The 22,224-nt window shown below is 40.3% G+C and overlaps 1 protein-coding gene across 1 annotated transcript in view; it reads right to left on the bottom strand.

Annotated features, from left to right (window-relative positions):
* Positions 1-8,563, bottom strand: part of LOC146762144 (LIM zinc-binding domain-containing Nebulette-like) — a 110,566-nt gene extending 102,003 nt beyond the window's left edge. The window contains exons 1-2 of the mRNA XM_085538692.1: positions 8,103-8,563; positions 7,160-7,254 (exon numbers count right to left, since the gene is read on the bottom strand). Of these exons, the coding sequence (XP_085394818.1) occupies positions 7,160-7,254; positions 8,103-8,171 (164 nt within the window). The 5' untranslated portion in view covers positions 8,172-8,563. The remainder of the gene's footprint in view (positions 1-7,159; positions 7,255-8,102) is intronic.
* Positions 8,564-22,224: the final 13,661 nt, after the last annotated feature.

The raw sequence follows: 22,224 nt of genomic DNA on the forward strand, positions 1-22,224 counted from the left end.
ACCTAAATTTGGCAAACCTTCTGTAAGCTCTCCACAATGCTCAAATTATACAAATAACATGAACTGACCCTCAGTCATGATTGTAAGTTATCTGGATAATCATGCTACTCCAGTGATACTGTATATAAACATCTAAACCTGTTCATTGACACTGAGCTGGTTGGCACAACGTTGTCATTCTGTATTGACATCGCCTACTCTGAAAATTCAACATGACATGAAAGGTTGGAACACACACCTTTTTCTTCAAGCTTTACAAAGGAAATAGCCTGTCACAGCAGCATCTTTACTTATGACCATCAACGGTAGGACCAGAGGGAATGGTTTCAAGCTATGGCAGGGGAGATTCACGCTGGACATTAGGAAGTATTACTTCTCAGAAAGGGTGGTCAGGCACTGGAATGGACTGCCCAGGGAGGTGGTGGTGTCACCAACCCTGGGGGTGTTCAAGGAAAGACTGGATGTTGTGTTGAGGGATATGGTTTAGTGGGAGCTATTAGTAATAGGTGAACGGTTAGACTGGATGATCTTTTACGTCTTTTCCAACCTTGGCAATTCTATGATTCTAATATTAACAAACTAACACAGAATTTCAAATTGAGAAAAACAAAAATAAATTTAAGTTCCTTAGCAAATATGACAGGAAATTATATGGCTAAGAGAGTTTCTCCAAACAGCTAAATCACAAAACTGTTAACAAAACACACCATCAAGATTTCACAGGCTTGCTACAACCAGTTATTACCCTCTTCAAAGCTCAAACTGTGCAGTGTAAATAAATGAATTATTTGGAATCACAAAATTTAATCTATTGCCCTTGTTGCATCGCCTAAATATTTTACTAAATACAACTGAAACTAACTTCACTGATCTTTAGACAGGTTTCAAAAGAAGTTATACCTATTTTTAAAAATTATGTTGAGATTGAAGAGTGGTTAGAATACCAGCAAGCGAAGACAAACACAATTAATGAAACCATCTAGCTACAGCATCCCAAGAATAATCATACTTTATCTTGTGACTATTGGTACTGAAGAGATGCCTATACTCTCGCTAGGAAAAATTACCTGCAGTCTGTGGTGACCAACGACCACACAAATTAAAATCATGTATTTACATGAGCCAAGACATAGATCGGCAATAGAACAGAGCAAGGATTTCTATAAGCATGTCATACTAATATCTTTGAATATGATGTTTATTGTAATTTTACACAAAAATAAAATGTATAATATTCACTTACACATTTTGTATTTATTTGCCCTAGCAGCGTCCTAAGTAACACTGAAATATTACCATCTCTTTGAAGCTATTACACCAACTGGCAGAATTCCAAACACAGGCCCTATGCTCACATAAGGTACTAGACGCTACAGTCGCAGTCTCTGAATTCACCCACTCTAACAGAAAAAAAACGTAGCTCATCTCCCTCCGGGCAGTTTTTCTACTCCATTTGCACCAGCAGGGAAGCAGACTGGTTGCAGCTAAGCTGTTAGCACTCCACTATGCTTTCCAAAGCCTGCAACAGTCTGAACCAAGTAAGCACACAGAGCTCCCTCCCTGCCCAACTACCAGCATCTGCACACAAGGTGTTGTGTACAGATCTTGTTCAAACACACAGCCAGGACACAATCAGCTGAACATGTTAAAATGGAACTTGCAAAATTATTTGCATCCCTTTACTGAGATACAGTCACAGGGATCAAAACACTGCCCAACTCTTCCCATACCTGAGTGTCAGGGGTGATTATGTTTTAGTGATTCTTCTGCAACCAACCATCAGTCTCATGCACAGCATTCAGCAACTCACCAGCTGTTCTTGCATGCCTTGTTAAGGCAATGTAAACACAAACATCAAACATCTTTCTAAAACTCTAATAAATTTTGCCTAAGAAGCTCCTTCAGCTCTCTTAGCAAGAAGACTTGGCTTCTTATCCTATCCTCCTTTCCATTACTCAATACTATCAAGTACTAATTTGGACTTAATGCTCAGTTAACCGTCAGATACCACAGATGCAAAATATTGTGTTTGCTCCACAGGAGTGCCTGTAGCTGTTCCTCATATTCCTGTTCCTGCATAAATATTAGCAATTATTAAATTCACTCAATTTTATTTACTTTCTTTCTATGCAGAATTCAACACTTGATCTAGCACTTCATGAATAGGCAGAGAAAAGGAACTTCATTCACTCATTGCTGCTCACTGACAGAAAGGAAGGCTACACAGAGGTGCACGCTGGGCCCAATACTATTCTGTGTTTTCAGCTGGTGATGTGAAAATTAAGATTGCACTTTAAGTTCGCAATGTGTTTACTGGCTCTCCAGTGGGAAGGCTGATAGGTAGATAGGATGGGACTGTAAGTACATTAGAGAACAGAAGTAGAATATAAAATGAATTTAACAAATTGTGGAAACAGCCTAGGAGAAAAAAAAAATTGAAGACTTAGTCGAATCAGAATGAAGTAGAAGATCCCCTGCTTAACCAAGAATATTTAACTGCTCAGATAATGGATAACAAGCGCTGAGGCAGCAGTTCTGCATAGAAAGATAAAAACATAGCCCACAGTAATCTGAATATGACTTAAACAAACAACAAATAATAAGGAAGTGGTGAAGACTATACTCGCTGTGCGGGGTCTTCAGAGAAAACATAATGGGCACACTTTTCTACCAGTTGTGGTAACACTCCACTGAGTGCTACAATTCAGGTGAGATACATGGAAATTTCAGAGATAACTAAAAGCAGATAAACAAGAATGAACAGAAAATACAATCTGTGAGAAAAGAGAGCTGCTTAAAGACTATATGACTGACAGGAGACATGAAAGATGTTTCCAAATACAGGAGTTTGTTCTTCACAGGATGCTGAACCAGAAATAACATACTTAAACTACACATTTGGCTCTGACTTAAGTTGCTTGTCTAATAGTTCTGTTATTTGTTCATTTTATACTGCATCCTAAGACAAAAATATTTGATACACAAAATTGATAGTGATAAAGTGTAAATCTTTGCCTCCTAAGAAGATTTACATGGGAATTTTTGAGTTCTTTTTTTCTCATAAGAATGACCTTTGGGATTGGTCTATATAATAGCTTGTTTTTTAACAAGCTAATAATCTGAGACAGCTGAAAAGCTCAAAAAGAGAAGATTCTTTTTTAAAACATGACTGGCAGTAAGGATAATCATAGCATAAAACAATCTGCTTCCTAGAGCCAAAATCAGTGCTATCCTTCTAAACTGATGTTCAGTAACAATTGACAATAGAGAATTTTAAAAATAAAATTTAAAAAATCTGTTTATTTTTTGCATTCTTTCCTGTAAATCTTAGGAGTGACTTCAACATATTTTACGAGGATTATTCTTGCTACTTCTTACCCAACTATTTTCTTCCTGTCACATTTAAATTGAGAAATAATCATCCACTTAAATCAATGCTGAAAAATAAGATAATGCTAACTAATTTCACCATGAATCATATCATCACGTACCTGCTCACCTTTTAAAGCTTCCTGACTGCTAGAAAGAAAACTCTTGCATGTTTCACAGCTAAAATGAAACTCCAGTTCTGAAGTTCCTCTTTAAGGGCAATGGATTCCATCTAATCACCAGCAACTGCATCCACTTCCAACCTATTTGACTGCCCAAAAGGTTGTACCCTGTTTTTATCATTTCCAAGCTGCTATAGAAGAGCTGACAGTTTTCATCTTCTCCCTATCATACTTTAAAACATAAAGTTTGATTGCATTTGTAGATTCTATCCGTAGTACAATTCTTCAAACATCACAGTATTTTGAACATATTTGTGTACCTATTTCCTACTGGCATGAGTTAAATAAAAAAATAAACCTGGAAAAAAATTAAGCGATGATGAGTTTTTCTTCATGTCAATAATCCATGCTAAGACTGATGGTAGTAGATTTAAATTTCAAAGTTAAGTAATCATTCCATATGGTAACTGTCATAAATAAAAAACTTGAATGAAGCTACCCCATTGTGTGGGTGATTAGCAAAATTTTAGACACCAACCATTTCAGAAGGATTTATTCCAATAGTTAGGCTGTCTGCCTTTGGCAAGAGAGTATATCAGGTCTGCAGAAGCTTTCTGTTTTGCAGAAATTAAAAATTACATCTCTGTTGGATGTGTTCAGACATGCAGGGAGTCTGTTTCCATCAGCAGGTATAGCTAACATGGAGAGCACGTTCCAAAAATATCCATTTCAGCTTCTACATTTCACATAGAAAAAACAGACTTCTGTTTTGGTCTACTGAATCTGTCAAAAACCAAAGTATTTACATGAATATTTGTAAGAATAAGTTACCATGTAACCAACTTATGTGAGTCAATCACTTAACAAGCTTGAGAACTAATACACAGACAGTCGCTAAAATGCCATTCATTTCCTAACATCAGTTTGGTGATCTGCAGTTGAAGAGAATCAGCTCTGAGTTGACAAGAAGAAAAATATTTCTTTTTTTTTTTTTCTTTGCCATTTCCATATATATTAAACAAGTATTTAATATGCTCAGTCTGCAGGTGTTGAAGTATAGTAAGGGCTCCCATTTGCATTAAAGATACATTGCCTTACCAAGACTTTGCATGACCCAAAAGCAACTTTGTCTTAAAATACATTCAATATATTATCTAACTCTTGAGCTAACAAATAGATACAGGAATGCAGATACATGCTTTCCAACTGGTCCTTATACAAAGCTAGCCACAGCTTCCAAACACATTAAATAATTTAGTGGTAATGCTCTCCTATTCAAATTAGTGCATACTTTTTCACTTTCATCTACAAATTACATTCTCATTGACGGATGGCCTCAATAAACAGTCTAAGAGTAATTGTTCATTGTCAAATGCTTGTAGGTGTTTGTGTGAGTAAATTTGCATTCTTTTCTTCACTGATTTTCTGATCAAGCAATATTTAACATAAAAATGGATTTGCCTCATACTAATGAACCCTGGATAAGGCGCATCATAATTGAAAATACTATAATGGCATCTGCTTTGCAAATAAGGAAGTTTTGAGATGCAAGAGTACTGTGTCAAAATATCGTAATTTAAATAAATTGTGTATTCAAAACACAGCTTTGCCTAGACAATATATTCCTACTTCGAATCATATTAGATTTCATTGAAAACATGAATTGCACATTGGTCTTCCATAAGTCATTCCACAGGAGTCCTATAATATTTAAATTATTTGTTTAAAGTATGTCAAAAACAAACAAACACCCTTATTTACACAAAGTATAAATTGTTTATATATGTAGAAATACATAATTTTTTTTCTCTGATTTAATAAACTTCTTTTTTGTGGTTTTACATTGTTTCTTCCTGTTTCATACACCATGTTTAAGGGACATTGCAAATGTAGGGATTTGTAGTACAAAACTTATTAAAGGGACTAATAGGAAGTACAGCAGTTAAACAGTATGCAACAGATCCATCATCCTTACTCCCCCTCATTTATGAATAGAAAGAGATACCATGCAATGTAACTACATAAACGAAAAACTCTCCTGCAACAGAAATGAAATAAACACAGCATGGAAACTCCAACCCACAGCATGAAGTCAGCTTTCTAAAAACTGTTATCAAGCATAAAAGAAGGAACGGTCAAGCAGTCAAAGTACCACCACTAAGATTTAACACCAAAAAGTTAGGTAAAAGGCATCAGAATCATCGCAACTTTAACCACTGTAAATTATATAAGCTTGTACTGAAACCTCAACTCAAATGCTACCAAAAGTAGACCCCAGCTGGTGTCAGGCTTTAGGTCAGGCTCAACTTCTAGCATGCCACTCATTGAAGCACAAGTCTTCCTTCTCAGAAACCTTCCCTACAGCATGTTAGACAGCCAGCTGGCCACACCTGATTAGGAGAGGTCTGATGTCACTCCCCTACACTGCAGAGCACTTCAAGGAAAGCTAGAATGTGTGCAACTGCACATGCTCCTAAAGCAACTTAAGTACAACTACGCACACTGAAACAGGTGTTTCAAGTTTCGGCATCACTGCATTTTTTACAACAAAACTCACATTTCAGACAAATAGGCCTTGCCTGGCTTCAAGTTGAGCCTGGAAGAAATGAGTATATACTGTAGAACTATTCCACAAAGGCCAGCCATGGCCTGTCTACTTCAACACAAAACAAACATTTTAAGAGGATTCTAAGAAAATATTTCTTTAAAATAAATAAATAAATAAAATGTACCTATAGTTTATACTTCCTTTCTCTCTTAATACATATGTGCATATTTAAGCAAGTAAAGATAAATACAGTGGAAATATATGAGTACCATTTGAAATAATATCACAATCAAATCTGGTTCAAAATTCTTCAGAAATATCCTTTTAACAAAACCCATTGTAAGTGTTGCTGAAGATGAAAACATACTGAAACACACGTAGCAAATCTTAGGAGCATAGTACAAAGAGCAAGAGCACCTTTGATATGTGTGTATGTGTTGTCAAAAGTCTCTTCTGTAGTACCTGCGAGCCAAGCATCAAAGCACTCTTCAAAACCCAAATAACAACATCTTGGAATGGAATACCACATGATTATACTCTACAACTGAAATTAATCCATTTTCTATATCAAAAATCTAAGAGATTAGCACAATGTAAGAGAATAGCACAAAGCACCAGAAGCAGAGATTTTGTGAATATCTATCTTAGTAGTCTGAGATATGTGAACCAACACAACAGTTTGAAATATAAGTTGCCACAGTCTGCCACCATTGCTCCTGGTAAACTACACAACAGAGAAGGGCTTCACTTTCTTATTACAAAATCCTGATCAGGTCCATAACCCTTAACAGAGAGCTGCATAATGGATAACTGTAACCCAGCAGGTCAATAATGAATGTAATAGGAGTCAGCACCAGATCCAGACTTTTCTTGAAGGAAAGGACCTGTATCCTGATATCCTGATAGTAAAACATTGCCCAAACACATCATAATCAAACATCTTCATCTTCTGCCACCTGAATGCAAGAATACTCCATCTGAAAAGATACAAACTGCTCTGGACTGCACTGCTCTATCCTAGATTAAGTTTTTACAGCAGTATATACCTATTCGACAACATCCACAGTCAGGCTTTCCTTTCATGTGCATTTCTGCAAGACTTGATATTTACAATACTCACGCATTGCAATAAGGTTTCTTTTCATATCCTTTGTAGTTATTCATGTTCAGAGCCATTTTGCAAACTTCACAGTGGAAACATCCTTTATGCCAATACTGTAAAGAAATATAAAGTAGCATTACTTTCAACGCCGATGTTTTGAAAGCTTTTTTATGGTACAGGACATGTAAAAACACAGTTATACGCCAATATTTTTGGCCACGCGTCATAGATTTCTGTAAACTACATCAAAGACATCACTTTCATACAAAATTGAAGGAGCTTCTGAAACACCCTCAGAAATGCAAATTCTCTGCTGAAGTGAATACCAAGCACGGTGACCTTGCCAGAATTGTTTTAAAGATAACCAAAGCAGGAGTTGGGCATTTTGCTCTAGTTAAAAGGAGAAGAAACCCGAGATGCGATGCGTGGCTCTTCGGTACACACAAGAGAAACTACGTTCAGTGCATAAGACGGCGTTTCCCTCCAGTAGCTCCCACCACCTTCCCCTCCCGGGGACGGTGCCTGGGCACAGTGCCACAGCCCGGAGCGCTATCTGCCAAGCGGACACGACAGGGCCGGGGGTCGGGGCGCTGCCGCCGCACCCAGGTGCGCTGCCCCCGAAGCACCGTTGCGTAAGCAGCTACCGAAGCCTTGACTCGGGGAAGGCGCCCCCAGCCCAACGAACGGGCTGCGCAGCCAACTTCTGCCCTCGGGAAGCGTCCCGGGCAGCCGCTGCCGCCGGGCCCCGTTCTACAGCCGGGCGGCCGCGGCGCAGCTCGGGGCGAGCCCTGCGTCAGCGCGGTGACACGGCGACCGCCGCCCGCCCTGCGCTGATGAGCGGCAGCGGGGCCGAAGAGCGGCAGCCCCCGGTGCGGTGCGGGCCACCTGCCGCCAAGCTCCCCGCACGCCTCGCCCCCGACCCACCCGCCCTCCTTCCCTCCCTCCGCCGCCGCAGCAGCACCTTGTCCAGGCAGTTGACTTTCTCGGTGGGATAGACCACTTTCCCACAGCGGGCGCACTGGGGGTTCATGGTGCGGCTCCTCCCGAGCTGGGGCTCCCTGCGGCCGGGGATGCTGCGCGGCGGGCGGGCTGCACGGGGCTGCGGGCGGCCGATGGAGCATCCCCTGCCCGCGCGGGGACGCCGGGGCTCCTCAGCGGCTGCCGGCGGGCGAAGAGGTCATCGGCGGCGGCTGGGGAGGAAGCGACGCTCCAGCTGACTGCGGCTCGGCAGCATGTGTGAGTGGGCGGGCGGGGAGCCGCTGCCAGTCGCCCCCGCCCGCTCGCCGCCCCGCATCCACCCGCCCCCGCCGCCTCCGTGTGCCTGCGCGCTCGGCTCTCCGCGCCGCCGGCGGAGTGACTCACGCCGAGCCCCGCGCGGGCAGCGGCCGCGAGCCAAGCCCACGAGGGCGCCGAGATGCGGCCCGCAGAGATAAAGGAGGGGGGGGAAAGAAAGGAGGATGAGCCCTACACCGCAGCCAGCCCGGGCGGGGGTGGCGAGATGGGGGATGCTCCTGCGGCGGGGGGCGGCCGCACCTGTCCTGGGCCCGACGGGAGTAACGCTGAGATGGCAGCACGTCGTCTCCGTGGAAGGAAGGAAAGCCAGGGCACCGCTCCGGAGCTCGGGCGCTCTCAGAAATTAGGCCCGAGGCCTGGGGATAGAGCTTGGCGTGATGTGGGATGGAAAAATGGTTTCAGGAGGAAGAAAAGAGATGTTTAATTCCCGAAAAGGCAGAATGACACTGAACACATCAAAACTTCGAGGGGAAGGAAGGGGGCTGTCCTCAGTCAGGTCTCAGTGAAATTGTTCCAGCAAAGCTTCTTCACCTGGGAGCTGTGGGAGACCCACCTAGAGGGACTTGCAATAGGAATATCACAATCTAAATGAGGTTTTCACTTGCAGACCTATTGCTCCCATCAGTGCAGAGAGGAACATGCATGCATTCTCTGCTCTTTGTGTTTCGATGACTTTAAGGGCTCAGTTCTGCTGCCAAGCTGTGGCTGTGTCATCAGACACACCGGTCCCATGAGAGGCTCCAATGTGCATCTCCAAATCTCTGCAGGAGTGGTAAATTCAGCTCCTCAGAGGAGGTTTTTGCCATTCATTTTTGATTGGCTCATTAGTGCTGTAGGTACAGCAAGAAGCTGTGCCTTTTTCCTTACCTATGGACCTCTTTAACTACCTGGAACACAAACCACACCATAAGTCAATACAGCGCAGCCTTTTCTGATGCAAGGGAAGTTTTTTTACATTTCAGTAGAGCAGAGCTTTCTGTGCCTAACAGCAAGGACAAATTCTGCACATAGTTGAATGTTATTAAGTAATCAGAATGCAGTCAGCTCAACTGGAATATTTGGCAATCATTCTTCCTTGGCAACCCAACTTCTATGCACTGACTGGTTGAAGGCGTGGGGAGACTGATTTAATTGAAATTAATAATATATGTGATTAAATGAGAAATACCTAATCAGGCTTTAAATATTAAATGACTGAAGTTATAATGCTTCTTCTGCCTCATCGAGACATAAACACCTGGAACCCAATGAAACTCATAACACTGAGATGGTAGCTGTGATGCAAGCAACAGGAAAGCAGATTTGCAGGCAGTCCAGTAAATGTTTATTGTCTGCTCTGGCTCTCAGTGCAGTAGAAAACAGAGAAACTGCTGACCGGCCAGGTTTCCCTTCCTGCAGCCTGCAGTCTGGTCCATTTCATAGACATCGCTACAATTTGCAGATTTCAAAAGTCATTAATCAGATTTTTTGATGTTTTGATTCCAGATTTCTGATCTGGAGCATAAGATTTGTCTTCTCAGATGATAGCTTGATAATTTATCATAAACACTTGGAGACCAATTTGCCCTCAGTTTATTAGTACGTGTAAGTTACTTGATAGAAATGGGAGTATATGTACCCTGTAGTGCAGAGGCAGCAAGTCCCTTCTGCTGCTGCTTCTGTGCTGTGCAGATTGCCTTGCTCTTTCTGCTGGGCAGTCTGACTGGAGGTGGATAATGGCTTTTATTCAAGGAACTGTAAATGCCAGACATCTGCATATGTTAGTGAAAGAAACCTGAATACATGGTAACTCTGTGTGTGCTGCAGGAGCCGTCATTTATGCAACTATTTAAGATCACAGCTATGTTGTATTTTGCCCCATGCCTGTAATAGGAAGTGGGATGGAGACCCAGCTAAGTTAATCTCAGAAAGAGAGCACTGGATGTTATTTATAAGGAAAATACATATTTCCTGTCATTTATGGGTAAAAGAGATCCATAGCTCACTAGAAATAACTAGAGGAACTATTGAGCACATAAGGGCAAAGACCATATTCTCTAGGTACACAGCTGTTGCCACAAGCATAGAGACTAGTAGAAGGTAGACCTCTAATTAGAGTCAAGAGTTAACTCCCAGCTTGTACATATTGGCAAGTTATGAGTTACATCCCAAGATGAAACAGGTGGTGGAGTCACCATCCCTGGAGATGTTCAAGAAGTATGTAGATGTGATGCTGAGGGACATGGCTATTTTGCTTCAGGGAAATAATTTGACATATTTTCTTGTTGGTTTTTTTTCCTATCGGATATGTTCTTTTTAAAGTTATAAAGGTGAGATCACTACCAAGTTACGGTAATGCATTCAAAGTACTGCCTTACTACTGCGACCAGCTCATAAAGTTCATGTGCAAGTTCCAGCAGATAACAGATATTGTATCATGTTTAAGTGAAAGGATGATCTCATGCTTAAGGCACTGCATGGAGAATTGCAGATGAAGCCTCTGAGCCATACTGCAATACAGATAAATTATGCTGAAAGAGGTTTTGTGAATTTTTGTGTCTGCCCTTAATTGTGTAGGGACGGAAAGCATTAAACCAGTATTGGTTGGCACAGGAGTTGCCAGTCGATTTTTGACCCTTCCTGTCTGAGCTTACATTTAACTACATAAAAGAAGGAACTGCATAGTTACATTTCAAATAGGAACAATGCAATTTTAATGTGACCTTGTTTAGAGCTACCCAGGGTGCTGCTGGAGAAATGAGCTTTCAAATTCTCTGCTGTGAAAGAGTAATTCATACTTTTCATATGCAAGGGTCAGCGAGAGCCTATTTTCAACTTCAGCTAGAGAAAAGCTAAAGCCAAAAGTGAATGTTTTCCAATCAAAACTGAACTAAAGCCAGCATGGTTAGATTTCATAATTTTCTGTAATATGATCCAAACAACAATCTGCAGTGGAATCTTAAACACTCATTCCCAGAATTAGCCAATGTTTAGCTACTCAGATTAATCTAATTGAGTAAGGGAACACTACAATGAATGTGGACGATCAATTGCTAGCAGTGTTTTCTGTTCTTAGTCTCCTTTCTTCACTTAAATGCATGCAAACTGAGTAATGCAACCTGCAACAGCCATGTGCTGAACAGATACATGAAAAAGCAATAGTCAGGAGTCAGCATGACAGCAGAATTGTCTAAAAGAAGAGACTTTTATTCCCTTAATGTTAAAGGTGCCACAGAGGTTTCTATCATTTTATGCAAGGTGTCAAGGTTTCCTCTTATTAATGGGTCTTCCAGGATACCTGGCTGATCATTTCTCTCCAAATTATGGGGGGGTGGGGGGAGGATGGTTTGCCTTTACGTTTGACTGAAGGCAAAAGGTAACTGCAATACAGCTTAGTCAAAAAGGGTTTGTTGCTTGGACTATGCTGAACAGAAGGCTGTTACCCAGCTTGTTTTGTTTTTCTTGAGCCTAGAACAGCTCTTCTGAGAGCAAAAAGCAGTTTGAAAACTTCGTTCTGGTGCAAATCTTGTTACCTGCATGTGTATGTATTGTTTCAGAAAAAGCAGCTGGGCATCTGCAAAGCATACACCTGAGTTAAACAAAACAGGTACAGTTTTGTGGATGGCAGCTCACAGGCTGTTTTGAGAACTTGGCAGTGTATGCTTAAGCAATAGCTTCTTTAGCAAACACATCCAGAGATGGAGGTAAATGAGCGCAAGTAGTTAGCTCTACCCATACAACCAGTACTTTGTAAATTGTGTCTTCTGAGATTTGGGAAAAGCATTCAAGCTGTCTTACAGCTCAGTAACATATTCTAACATCAGAAGCTTGCCTACACACTCTTCACATTAATCTTACATGGTATATAGTTTAAAAGCAATGAGCAATGCAAACAGGTGCAGGCAGAGCACAGTGCTCCCTGCTACCGAAGGCACAGCAGTCCCAGTGCCCCAGTTCAACCATTCATTCTACCATTCAGTTTGCAGGTGGAGGTGAGGAACTCGCTGAACACAAGACAGTGTCAGCATAGAAAGCAGCTGGGAATAAGGGTGCTTTTAAACTGAATTTCCCTATTCAGTGACAGTGCTTAGGAGAAATACACATTATTAGTACTTTGGTATTATTATTATTCCTCTCTCTGTGGTATAGTCTCTCTAACATTTCAGTAGAGTTAGAACTCAGAGGATGTTTCAGGCACATAAATGGAGCAAAATTTTACATATATTGTTTTGAACATGTTGGGAAATTTTCTACCTAGTTACTTCCTAGGCAGAATTAGAGATTCCTACCATGTTTTGCAGGAATAAAAACAAATCAAGAAGAAATAAGGATTGGGGGAGCTAAAACAAATATTTTATTCCATTAATTTTCATGAACCATTGATACAGGAATGGAAAGATATCATCAGAGCTCTCAGAGAAGCTGAAGGAAAAGATTGGCAGCAGTCACCTCTGTTGACCTTTGTCAAAACTGGTCATTTCATCCCAATCCAAACAGATTTCCAAAACCTTTACCACCACAGAAAACCCATCCAACACAGTCCAGGAAAAAGGCTCTGTGCTACAACATCAGCTGAGCAGCTGTGGAAGGACAAAATGTTAATTATTCTTTCTGACTTAACAACTGCCACATTTTATTTGCTGTGTTGAGTAAAAATGTAAAGCTATTGTGTTTTGCTTATGAAGATGAAATGGAAATACAAGATTATTTGTTAATTGTGGGTATTGTTTACTGGCCTATGTTTAGCCTAACAGAATGGGGATTTAGAGATAGAATTAGGGTTCTAAAGTGAATTTTTAAAACTAATAAGAGGGTTCTGGTCGCTTTGAATAAAAGGACAACAATGGCGCTATTCATGCTCTTGTCTGTGCAACTACTTTCCCATTATTTCCAGAAATAGTAGCAGAGTAGCTTCCTGCCTAAATAAAAGAGTTCACGTAGATGGAAATTAGTCTATAAAGCTTTTCAAAATAAGGTTTCCTTTTTTAAACTGAATGACATGGTGAAATACAGGAAGGGTTGGGCTGTGATTGGACCGGATCCTTCAGTTTAGTGTTCTAAATGCTACGTGACCCTTTCAGAGTAACTGCATACACTTACTCCATAAATGGAGTGAGAGTGTTATAGGGAATACACTTCTGCCATTGCTAAAGGAATCAATTTCTTTCAGTACAGGTACAGAATCATTAGTAAGCCCAACTCCGGGCTTCAGGGGAAACTATTCCCAACCCTCCTAGCAAGATCTTAAAATTAAAGCTTTCACAGTGCAGACCTGTCAAATCTCACACGTTGAGAGGGGGTCTCACATGTTTGGCTCCCAGCTTATCTCCCCTGCAGCTAGATCCCTATCACACTCATTTGCAACACTGCACTATGGCTTCTCTCCCATTCTCTGACCCCACATGCCAGGCACAGCTGGATGGCCCACTGCAGCCTGCCAAACAGCTGCTGCTGCCCTGTGGCATTGGGAGCAGGAGGGGAGGAGGAGGATGTACAGTGTGACAATTCCGCATTGCTGAATAGAAGGATGGATTCCAGGGCAATTCCTGGACATTTAGCAAAATCCCTTTCCAGAAAGCAACAAGAAAATCTCTCTGTGAATCAATGTTAGTATTTTTCCAGTAAGTGTTATTTTAGAACTCTTCATTTTTGAACACAGATAGGATGAGCTCCAAGACTACTAAAATCAATAAAAGCTTATGACCATTTAAAATTATTACCTATATATAAATTAAAAAAAAAAATCAAGATATGTTACAGGTTATAGTCAGTAAAATAATGATCTCTGATAGTTTTCTCTCAACAAGAATAACATGGGCTTTTGCAATGGTGTTCCTTGTTCCAAGCTTACAAAACATACTCGTACAACAGGAGGCAGGACCAAGGATTATTCACATTCCTCAATATACTCGAGAGGCTAAAATGAAAAATAAATACTGCTAAAAACCAAATAAACCCCTATAATAGGTTTAGCAAAGCCCATCTCACTTTAAGCTCAGCTCAGATGTGTTAAGGATGTGGCTCTGAGTTCTGCTTTGTGCCTATGTTTTTAACAGCCACACTTCAAAGAATTGAAGGGTTGGGGCCAAAAGGCCAAGGCAGAGGCTCAGTCCTCTCCCTCACACCATTTGGACAACTAGTGACCTGAAAGGCATTATTTATGGCTGCTTTCATTGAAAAAGCAGAGATAATGACTTAGAGGCAAAGTGTCTTCTCTCCAACATCATTCTGTGTGTATTTCCATAGAAAACTTTACTGGGGCCAGAGCAAAGTCTAATCTGTACAATCACCCTAAATACAGAACAGTCATATGAGGTCATGTGAACCTTGGATGGAGAAAAACATAATTTTATTTTTTTTTTTAATTATTTTTTTTTAAACCTTAAATACAACTACATTAGAAAATTAATACCAAATAAACTTAAAGGGTTTTTTTGTTATTAGGGGAAAAAAAAAGCTTAACTATTTTAATTGGTAAAATTACGGTGGGACTAGAAATTAAGCTGTAGGTTTTACACAAAGTGTCTGTACCTATGTCATCTCTTTAGCCTGTATTTATTTCCCCTCTGCCTTAGAGCACATGGGGAGTAGCAGCCCCAGTGCTACTGTCATGAAGAAGACAGAGTTCAAAACTCAGATTCTCAGTAATGTTGCATTTTTAGTATGATGCAAAGACATACACAAAGCAAGAAAGAACTTCAGAAAGGGAATAGTTTAGTTTTTGGGGTTGTTTTTTTCCTTTGTGGTTTAGAATCAGAGCTAGCTCTGGAAGTAAATGTGCAGCAATATATCACATAACTGAAATTTTCTAACATGGAATTCAGTATTTTCAGTGTGAATTTCTCATTTTTCCCCTAGCAGCTTTCTATGAATTATCTTAAAGGATATCTTAGAAAAGGCAATTATTATGTGGGGCATTAAGCAGAGCACAAATATTGCTACAGTTCAGAGAAGCCAGTTAATTTCCCCTTGACTACTGAACCATAAATAAAGGAAAACAGCATTGTTAAATGGCTCTAAAGTTGCGTAGTGGCAGTATTGCTACATGAAGGATATATTATTGGAACATAACCACAAAGGGAATTATTATGATGATATTAATTACAGAGGTTGTTTTGTTTATTTCATCCCCGTTTTTAAAAGCCCAAACCATTTTGCTGTGTCTGCACCTTCCCCTGCTGTACTCTGCAGACCATCTGAGCTGGCTGCCTGTGGTGGCTTGGCAGCAGAGTGTGTTTCAGATTCTCATGAGAGTGACCTACTTGGTCCAGCAAGGGAAGGAGGGAAAACTCCTGAACGCTTGGCTTTCAGTGTCCCCAGCAGCATGACTCACCAAGGAAGCTGAGCTGTCCACAGCCAGCAATGGCAGTTGTCTCAGGCAGCACATCACACAGGATTCATGCTGAGCCCTGAAGTAACCACTGCTATTGTTCTAGGTGAGCTTCCCAGATTAAGCTGTATGGCAAAGGCACCTGATCTCCAGATTTCCAGGCAGCTTGTCTCTTCTCCCCCAAGCCAGGGCCCGGCTCTGACAGTGACCAAGTGACTTGCATCTGCCTTGCTGCCAGCTGCTCTTTTCTGGGATACAGTGCTGCAGCATGACCCACCACCACAGATCACAGGCACTGTCTGTTTGGTGCCATTTTTTCCCTTAGAAGCTGTTGCACACTAGCTAGTAAAGAGAAATACATTTCAAAACCAAAAGCTTTCTTAGGATATCAACTTCTGAGCAGGAAAAGATCCTTTCTATTCCTTCCTCTGACCACAACCTGATTTAAGTGCCCTTGCATCTGTGTTTATCACCTCCTCATCTGCACTCCTCACTTTGTGACAGAGCCAGGGTGGGGTGAGAGCTGTTCTGACACCTGAGCAAGGCTGAATCAGACTGCCTGCTCTCAGTCCCTCGGCTAAGAGCAATAGATAACAGATATCAGAAAGGACTCTTTATGGTGAATCACAAATGAGAGGTAAAGGAGTAAGGCAAGGGCTGTAAGGAACTTGCTTTCCCTTCTGCAAAGCCTTGAAAGAAACTTTTGTGCCCAGCAGTGTGGTGTGGAGGCTGATTGCTGTGGGGGACACCAGCCCAAGGCTCTCTCCAGAAGACATCTCCAGATCCTAGTGATGCTGACACACGTTGCTGATCTCCTTGGGCTTCATCCAATACACGCCAAATCCAGCAGAAAGACTCCCACTGAAATCCATGTGTGTGAGGTTAGAGTTCAAATACAACAGGCTGTGCAGTGTGTTTTACAGAGGAGGTTCACCATAAACAGAAAACAGTGTCGTTGGTTACATGCTGGCACCAGTGTTAAATGTTTAAAGCTCCTTTCACAGCACCAGCTAGAGCAAGTGGACAGAAAGTTACTTCTATGACTTGTCTTCCATTGTAGTTAACACTGATGAAAGAAGGTCAGATTTCTAGGGGCTATTCCAGATGCTATAACATTGAATTAAACTTTGGGGAAGTTTATCTGTAGATCCTTGATAAATAGATGCTAACCACCTTCAGCCACTTTTCAGAGAGCCCCCTAACTGAAACAAATTATTTGTGCTCACAGAAAATTTATTAGTGTAGCACCCTGGAAACTGTACTATGGGAAAACTTCCAAACAAAGCACAAATAGCAGTGAACTTCCACACTGTGATGCTATCAAAATGACTTTAAGAGAATAAATGTCAACATGACATTTATGCTTCTTGGTGCAATAAATATGAGTCCCTGCAACTATTGTTCAGAAATGGTGCCACCAACCGCATCCTCATGGCCACAGCACGTTCTGTGCCTGCCTTCAGAGCCCAGCAAAAGGGCATCACTACAATCATTTCTAGGCTTTCCCAAGTTGGTGTTTGGCTGCCGGTTTCTTCTGCTCAGCTCATATACCATCCAGCATAAATATTGAGGTCAGTGCATAAATATCACTCTGGATAAATGCTCGGTATAACTGGAGTACATCTAGTCTCCATAAATCCAGTTAAATAAGGCAGGATTGCACAGCAGGTCAGGTATTATATCCTATCAGAAAATTTTCCCCATAAGTAAAACTGAGATTGTACTTACCCATATCTAAACTGGGGTAGGCCTTTATAGCCAGCTCTGGTATCAAGATCATCTTAAAATTGAAGCAGTAAGTGCATAGTCCAGAGGTACCCTCCTACCCCCTTTGTACCTCTGAGTTCCTCTGCAGTGGGAGGGTGACTGTACAAAGGATCACGTATTTTACTTAATAGGATGGAATATTTCAGAAGACTGTCCTCCTCAGTAAGAGTACTAACCCTATTTTTAGAAGAAAAAAATAAAAATCAGAACTCAACTGCAATAATAAAAAAAAAAAAACCAAAAATATATGTCCTCAAAAGTTCGTTGTCTTTAATTTGTTTTCAGATATGATCCTCTTACAAGGTATAATTTTTCTAGCACTTGCAACGCCCTAAAAAGTTATTTGTGGTCTTGGAAAGGAAGAAAATGTGAAAAACAATTAAGGAAAGATTCATCATATGTACATTGCAGTTGTAAAATTAATCCACTCAGCTAATGATAGATCAGAAAACCCACAAGCTGTCAGATTTTCAAATTATACCAGAATTTGTCAAGTACATCCGAATAATTACATATAGTAACTATCATGTGAAGTATCTATTCTTTTTTGGCATCATATTAACCTACCCTGCAAACTGTTCAAAATATAAGTCAAGATCTGCAGCCAACCTATCTGACTACCTGAAATGCAAACCACAAATTTATGCTAGCTAATATAATTATAATATTAATAACAAAATTGAATTTACAGAGCTAAAATATGCAATATTGTTAAATAAGCCACTGTTGAAGTTCCCCCAGCATTGAATGTGAGAAGAATGAGGTGATTCCCAGAGGTCCTATCCAACCTACATGGATTTTAATTACTATCAAGAATAATGAAGATAGTACTGATTTTGCCTGGAGAGACAAGAACTGGGACAGATCAACTTTGTGAAGTACATTATGTTTGGAGAGAGGATTTCCTTTGTAACCTTGCTGTTGAGGAGCCAGCAGTGGACCTAGACCACACTGTAGGAGCCAACACCTACGTGACAATGATCTGAAGCAACAAGAAAGATCAGGGCAGAAGCAGAATCCTGCCCTGAAAAATCTACATTGAGCAAATGGATAATTCTGAAACATTAAAAAACATTTCTAAGGAAAAAATGATCTAAATTGGAATGAAGGTTGTGTGTATCTCTTATCTAACAAGTAGGAAAATCATTTAAAGCGATACTGTATTTTCTTCAAAATATTTTGTCTCGTTATTTAAGAAGATAAAATTTGGCTTTACCAGTATAAATGCAAGTGAAATTTCTTCTAAATATTAAAGTAATCTAAAATCCAACTGGTCTGTAAACAAGTCATACAGCTCAGCTAGATAGCTCCTCAATTTTCCAAGTCACTGAAGCAGTGATGATATCAGTTGTCTGAAAAGAGAATTAAATGCTGTCATATTTTGTCCTATATTTTATTTTATTTTATTAGTTGTAAGGAGGCAGTGGCAAAGTTAGCTGGGTGATTTTAAATATATGTTTACATTTCTGGAAGCTTTGTTAAGTGTAAAGAGATTTTTTAAGTGCACATCTTCCTGGAAGAGGTCAAAACATTTTATTCAGAGGAAAAAATACTTCAAATGTTGAATTTTCTTTCCATTTTAACTGCAGTGGTTCATGTTTACAATACTCCAGCAGCTTCCAGTGTTCACTCAAGATAATGAATGACTGCTTATAATTAAAGATTTCGCAGAATTCTATTCTGTACACCATCCAACTCCGAAAATTGCAGGTTTCCTATTGCCCAACATTGTGCCAGCCTACTTTGTTTGTCTGCTTTAGTGATGGATTGGAACATTATTTCCTGACATCTCAAGGATGGTCTTCTTGATAGAAAACAGAAGGTATTTACCCATAGGAAATGTTGATGAAAAAGAACAGTCATTGAGTGTACTCTATGTATGCAGAAGTCGAAGTAGTAGCGTAATTCTGCCTGGAAGGTCCATAATGGACTTTGAATGAATGTATTTACCGCTCCCCAAAGTGATGAGTGCTCTCTCCATAAGACATTCTGAACAACCTGAGAAGGATGCATATATTCAAGTAAGCTAAATATTTACTTAGTAGAAATTGTGTGGCCATTATGTTTTCCACAGTCTTTTCATTTCAGTATGATGCTTAAAGCTCTTTTCCTTACTTTATTAAAACACTGGCTTGGAATTCAGGAAAAAGCAAGGAATTTAATATTTTTTTTCCTTTTGTCTGCCTGGAAGAGGTATTAGCTTCATCAGTCAGTACAGGGATTGAAACAATTTATCCATTATGGAAATGCTTCTCAAAAATGCAGTAAATACTACAGCTCCCAGTGCTCAAATTATGGCCAAAAAGAAAATAAAACTGGTCATATCCTTTAATTGAACTTGGCTACTTCTAAAAAAAGTAACATTTCAAAATTTCAGGAAGTGCTTTTTCAAGGAAAAAATAATAAATACAGTGTGTGCAGATCCAATTCATTGTTCCAAGAATTTGAATTGATCAGCCTGTTACCTGCAATCTAGCAAACACATTTCTCCAGGGATGCAAAATTGCCACGGTACGTGCTCCAAACAGTGCCGAACCAAGTGCCCAAAGACAGGCTCAAAATGTGATATATCAGTTCCCACTCTCATAGAAGTCTTTGAAAAAACTAATGAGATTTAAATAGCTGCCTTGTAGAAACTGTCTTTTAATAATTGTTTGAAATTATTATCTTCTGAATAAATCTATAAGAAAAATTATTATCCTTTTCTTATTATTATTTTGACACAAGGGAATCTATCTAAGTAAGCCTGAAAATGCCAATTGATTTTATTAAATCTCTGTACCACTGAATGTTTCCACGTAGAGTGAATCAGCGATTTGCTAACAGGAACTGTCATTACTGCACAGAAGCTGTGTTATGGAATGAATTATCATGACTTAGAAAACTGTGAATATGTCTGTCTCATTTATACAGCAGGTAAAAGTCGACAAATAGGGGTACCTGAGTACCAAGAATTACTGTTTTAAGTCTGCACATAAAGTTTATGGTAAATCTGCAAAATTCATTACCTGTTAATCATCCTGAGGATGATGGAAGCAGGCAGGAGAAAGCACTCAGAATTTGTAATGGAGAGAGATGTCATTTAAGTAGCTCTCTCTCAGCAAACAGGAGAGAACAAAAATGACCAAAGAATGCAAAGGAAGATGTAAACCAGGGTCTTCAGATAGTGTGAGAGCTGACAAGCACTGGTGGGTCGGAGGTGGCTGAAGACACTTAGCTGTTGTTTTTGTGTGGATCTGCAAGCCCTCTGCATTTTCTTCTTAAGCAAAATTGAGGTTAGAGGGAAGGCAGCACATGCTTACATAACAGTCCCTTTGCTGAATCTGCATGTTAATAACTTGCACTGTTGCACATTTTCTGAAGAGAGAAACATAAGCACAGCTTTCCAGGGGGAGGCCGGGAAGTCCTTAGCTCCTGGCTTTGGCTTCATTCCACTTAACCCGCTGAGACTTGGTGCTCAGCAGTGAGCTGAGCTGAGGAAGGTGCTTCTAGTTTCAGAAAAGCCTGACAAATGCAAACTCCCCATTTGTGGTAGCAGCTGCTTTCAGAACATCACCTCTAGAACTGGGAAAGCTCCTGCGCAGTGTGTCATCCAAAAATCATGTAGCTACAGACACCCAGCCAGTGTTCAATCAGTTCCCCATTTCAAAGAATTGCTTCTAAACATCTACGCAGCTCTGTCTGCCTTTGAGGAAAGCTCTAAATGTCTGCTTCAGAAGACCTGTACATTTTTTTGTGAGATAAAGTATCCTGAAAATTGTGGTCAAAATAAACATTAGGAAAGTTTGAATGAAAACCAGTTAAGAAAACGCTGTGGTTTGATTTTGAGCAAATCCTCAGAACTGCAAAGTTCAGAAGATGTCCAGTCCCAAAGCACAGCACATCACAAGGGGATTTCCTCCTCAGCTGATGCCCTTTGCTACTGAGGGATGTGACATGTTATATACTGGTTCAGAATCTATTCTGTGAATTTCCAGACAAACAGAAATTCAGAAGACATTAAACTTCATAGATACTTGACAGTTTAAGGCAAAGGATGAGAAGTAGCTGAAGTCATAAGAGAAATACAAAAACAGAATGAGATTATATCGATAACACTTTCCTACAGAATTAGGCTAACAAGTTTTTAGACAGCTGGGAAGGAAAACATTTAAAAGACAAGTTGGTCTTGGGAATGTCCTTGTGAGTTTCATTCAGATAAGAGAGAAAGGACAAAGAAACTTTGTTTGAAAAGCTAACAAGCAGCCCACAAAGGCTGGGCATTGATCAGAGGTGCACAAGCTCTGTAAGAGATGGCAGCATAGGAGCAGAAGATGAACCTGCAGAGTAAATTGCCTCCTTATGCAGCTCACTAACCTAGTGTGAGGATGTATCCCTGATACCACTTTCCAGGCTGGCTGCAGCACTACCTCATACTCAGCAGCAAGATGCTGTCTCACCCCCAGCCAGCTGCACATGTTGAGCACACCTCTAAAGCACAAGATTTTCCTCATGATGGTTCATTGACCCATGCCTGAGAGACCTCAACCTCAAATACATGTTTAATAAAAAGTGAAAAGATGGAAAAAAGAAAAAAAAAGAAAAAAAAAGCCAATAAATTCATTAGAATTCACTTAAAAACATTTATTTGTTGCTTCAGGCCTTGTCTACTGAAAGAGCAGTAATCCACTGATCCAGCAGATCCCTTTATATTATCATGGCTGGATCCAGGTAA

Source organism: Coturnix japonica, chromosome 2, assembly GCF_054131305.1.
Source record: "Coturnix japonica strain WE chromosome 2, WE-NBRP24, whole genome shotgun sequence".
Classification (NCBI taxonomy): Eukaryota; Metazoa; Chordata; class Aves; order Galliformes; family Phasianidae; genus Coturnix; species Coturnix japonica.